This window comes from Chiloscyllium plagiosum, unplaced genomic scaffold, assembly GCF_037043375.1.
Source record: "Chiloscyllium plagiosum isolate Xiang-an unplaced genomic scaffold, Cpla_swu_hap1 HiC_scaffold_27, whole genome shotgun sequence".
NCBI lineage: Eukaryota > Metazoa > Chordata > Chondrichthyes > Orectolobiformes > Hemiscylliidae > Chiloscyllium > Chiloscyllium plagiosum.
Window position 1 is genome coordinate 1,978,403 of NW_028270165.1, and position 3,978 is coordinate 1,982,380.

Sequence of the window (3,978 nt, forward strand, 5' to 3'; positions counted from 1 at the left end):
CTGCGTTCGGAAGGGGCGGGGTTTACGAGCTGCGTTCGGAAGGGACGGGGTTAACGAGTGCGTCCGGAAGGGGCGGGGTTTACGAGCTGCGTCCGGAAGGGGCGGGGGTTTACAATCTGCGTTCAGAAGGGGCGGGGTTTATGTGCCGATTTGGCGGAGGAGGGGGCGGGACCAGAGCCAGGGGGCGTGGCCACCCCCGAAGCCGGAAGTGTGCCGCGGCCTGTTTCCTCCGCTGGAGCTTCGGCTGCAGTAAGGAAGGTAAAGCTTCATCAATATTTCCTTTTAAAGAGTTTGTATTTAATAACCAGTAATGGTTACTCAATATCATCATAAAGTCGCAAAATGCAATTCTTTTCAATCCATAGCCGATCAGCACTAAGAGTTAATTTTCTACGGGATTCAACAGCCTCAGCACTAAAACGGCTGTGAATGTTGCCACTCCGTTAATATTACCTACAAAGTTGGTCCATTGACCGAGCTAATGCACGCAGGTGTACTGAAGCAGGGAATTATTTCCTTAAACAAAATCTTCACCACAGTCTCAGCAGTAGCGTTAGGAGGAGGGTAGGCTTCAATGCACTTCGAAAAGACATCAGCAATAAGCAAAACACATTTATAGCAACTCAACTCATTTCTCCAACTCAATGAAGTCCAGTTGAAGTGTCTCCAAGGGACCCTCCAGCAAGGGAGTTCTCGTAGAGATACTTGAACTAAGATGTGGGGGATCGCCTACCCACTAACCTGTTTGATCACGTACAACATCCTGATCGGGAAACCTGACTGAGTATCGATGCGATCTGGAACGATCCAAGATTATCCTGATGTCATCTGGTGCACCAGATCAGACGCTTTCAACGTGGAGTCGCTTGAACGATGGCGTGAGCTGCCAGAGGAAGTGGTGGGTGCTGGTTAAAAGGCTCCTGGACTGGCATCTGAATATGAAGGGTTCAGATGGGTCAGGGCCAAGTGATGGCAAATGCAACTGGAGTCATAGAGATGTACAGCACAGAAAGAGACCCTTTGGTCCAACTCGTCCTTGCTGACAAGATAGCCAACCCAATTTAGTCCCAGCTGCCAGCATCCGGCCCAGATAGAGGCTAAGTGATGGCAAACGTGACTAGATTAATTTAGGATATCTGGGCAGGTTGGGCCAAAGGGACTGTTTCCGTGCTGTGTGACTCTAATTGTCTTCAGTGGAAGCAGAAGTGTGGTTGTGAAGGCTGGACTTTCAGAGCATGTTTTGCCCTGACTGGGAGCAGAAGAGTTTGACTGAAGTGTGTCGGTGTTAATGCCTTGATGTCTCATTTTGCTTCCACCTTCTCGGGGTCATTAACCATTTTGTGTCTGTTCCTTCCTCAAGAAGCTGCATTGCAGGTTCGCCCTGAATTGACACTTTTTTTTTGCTTCCCAAAATCAGACCTGCTCACTCTCAGCAGGATCCCAGTGTTGTGAAAGATATTAACTTTCAGGTGGATGTATCCGAAATTCAGAGAGATGTCAGTCTTGATGTTTTTGCTTTTTCTGCCCCTGTAAGATCCTGAATCAGCACCTTAAGGGGAATTAGTTAGAGCTGAGTGAGAACAGAGGGGGAGAGAGAGTGGGATGGTGCTTTCAATTTTGTGGAACAACAAAAGAATATTCCACAGCGAATAGAATTGCTTGTTCTGAATTTCTACCCTGCACTGATAGTGATGGCTTTTGTAATCTCTTTTTACAGAGTATTTGAAAATCTGAAGACTGAAGTTTCAAAATCAACAGATGAAGGGCTTATGCCCGAAACATTGACTCTCCTGCTCCTCGGATGCTGCCTGACCTGCTGTGCTTTTCCAGCGCCACATTTTTTGACTGACTCTCCAGCGTCTTCAGTCTTCACTTTGATGTCAATGTCTGACAGTCACTCAATCCATCGGGACCGCAACGATTTTTGACTGTGATTTCTGTGAGAGGGATCAACGCTTTTTGGTTCCTGTTTGAGGACGTTTTCAGCATCAGTGGGACTGGACGAGAGACCCCACTGTTGCAGCGCACTGTGTGTGGAGCCGGAAACAGTTATACGGCCTGGAAAGGGGATTTCACGGCACGGAGGGGCTCTAAACGTGTTTGTGTGCAGCTGATGCTGTGGCCATGGAGAAACCCGAGGAATCCCGCCCCGTGGAGAAACCGTGGAAGTGTGGCGACTGTGGGAAAGGCTTCCGTGTCCCGTCTGCCCTGGAGACTCATCGGCGCAGTCACACTGGGGAGAGGCCATTCCCCTGCACCGACTGCGGGAAAGCCTTCAGACATTCCTCTTACCTGTTGGCCCACCAGCGGGTCCACACGGGGGAGAGGCCCTTCAGCTGCCCAGAGTGCGGGAAGGCCTTTACTCAGGCCTCCACCCTGCTGAGGCACAAGCGGGTCCACACGGGGGAAAGGCCTTTCAGCTGTCCCGAGTGCGGGAAGGCCTTCAGCAATTCCTCCACCCTGCTGACCCACCAGCATGTCCACACGGGAGAGAGGCCCTTCAGTTGCCCTGAATGCGGGAAGGCCTTTACCCAGGTCTCCAACCTGCTGAGGCACCAGCGTGTCCATACGGGGGAAAGGCCTTTCAGTTGCCCTGAATGCGGGAAGGCCTTCAGCGATTCCTCCACCCTGCGGAGTCACCGGCATGTCCACACGGGGGAGATGCCGTTCACCTGCTCTCAGTGCGGGAAGGGCTTCACCTGCTCCTCCAATCTGCGGATCCACCAGCGTATCCACACGGGGGAGAGGCCCTTCAGCTGCCCCAAGTGCGGGAAGGCCTTCAGCAATTCCTGCGCCCTGTTGAGGCACCAGCATGTCCACACCGGGGAGGGGCCGTTCACCTGCTCTCGGTGCGGGAAGGGCTTCACCTGCTCCTCCACCCTGCAGAGCCACCAGCGGATCCACACAGGAGAGAGACCCTTCAGCTGCTCTCAGTGCGGGAAGGCCTTTACCCACGTCTCCTCCCTGATGACCCACCAGCGTATCCACACGGGGGAGAGGCCGTTCACCTGCTCTCAGTGCGGGAAGGGCTTCACCTGCTCCTTCAACCTCCAGACCCACCAGCGGGTCCACACGGGGGAGAGGCCCTTTAGCTGCCCAGAGTGCGGGAAGGCCTTTACCCAGGTCTCCACCCTGCTGAGGCACCAGCGGGTCCACATGGGGGAGAGGCCCTTCAGCTGCCCCGAGTGCGGGAAGGCCTTCAGGAATTCCTCCACCCTGCTAGCCCACCAGCGGGTCCACACGGGGGAGAGGCCCTTTAGCTGCCCCGAGTGCAGGAAGGGCTTCAGGTATTCCTCCCACCTGTTGACCCACCGGCGGGTCCACACGGGGGAGAGGCCCTTCAGCTGCCTAGAGTGCGGGAAGGCCTTTACCCAGGTCTCCACCCTGCTGAGGCACCAGCGGATCCACACCGGAGAGAGGCCGTTCACCTGCTCTAAGTGCGGGAAGGGCTTCACCTACTCCTCCAACCTGCGGAAACACCAGCGAGTTCACGTGCCATCGCAGGGGGATTGAAGAAGTGACAGCCGAGAGCCATTATCGATTGGACTATCAACCCGGTTCTGGTGACTCCCGGGTTTGAATCCCCCCACGACAGATGGCAGAATTGGCATTCGGTCAGAAATGTGGAGTTCGGAATCTAACGATGAGACCGTTTCAGGGAGGGGGTGGTGCGGGGGAGAAAGCCCCCATCTGATTCACACTCTCCCTTGTCAGGGAAGGGAACCACCATTGTGGGAAAGGATTCACTCAGTCGTTCCAGCTGCATCCTTTACCCGGTCTGCCCTACACGTGACTCCAGACCCACAGCAGTCTGGTTGACACTACACTGCCCCTTCCTGGCAAATGAGCGGGGAGAAACTTACTTGGAGACAAGGTATGGGTTGAAATTGCTGATGAGGCAATACTTCCTCCGGGTTACGGTTTTACCAAGGATCCGATTACAAAGGAACAACTTAGTGCTGGCCAATAGTCAAGACA

At 54.0% G+C, this 3,978-nt stretch overlaps 1 protein-coding gene across 1 annotated transcript; it reads left to right on the forward strand.

The window, feature by feature from the left end:
* The first annotated feature begins 203 nt into the window (after positions 1-203).
* Positions 204-3,978, forward strand: LOC148142836 (uncharacterized). Its single transcript, XM_087973861.1, has 2 exons — positions 204-258; positions 1,718-3,978. Exon 2 carries the CDS (start codon positions 2,125-2,127, stop codon positions 3,511-3,513), a length of 1,389 nt encoding a protein of 462 aa, XP_087829987.1. The 5' UTR covers positions 204-258; positions 1,718-2,124; the 3' UTR covers positions 3,514-3,978.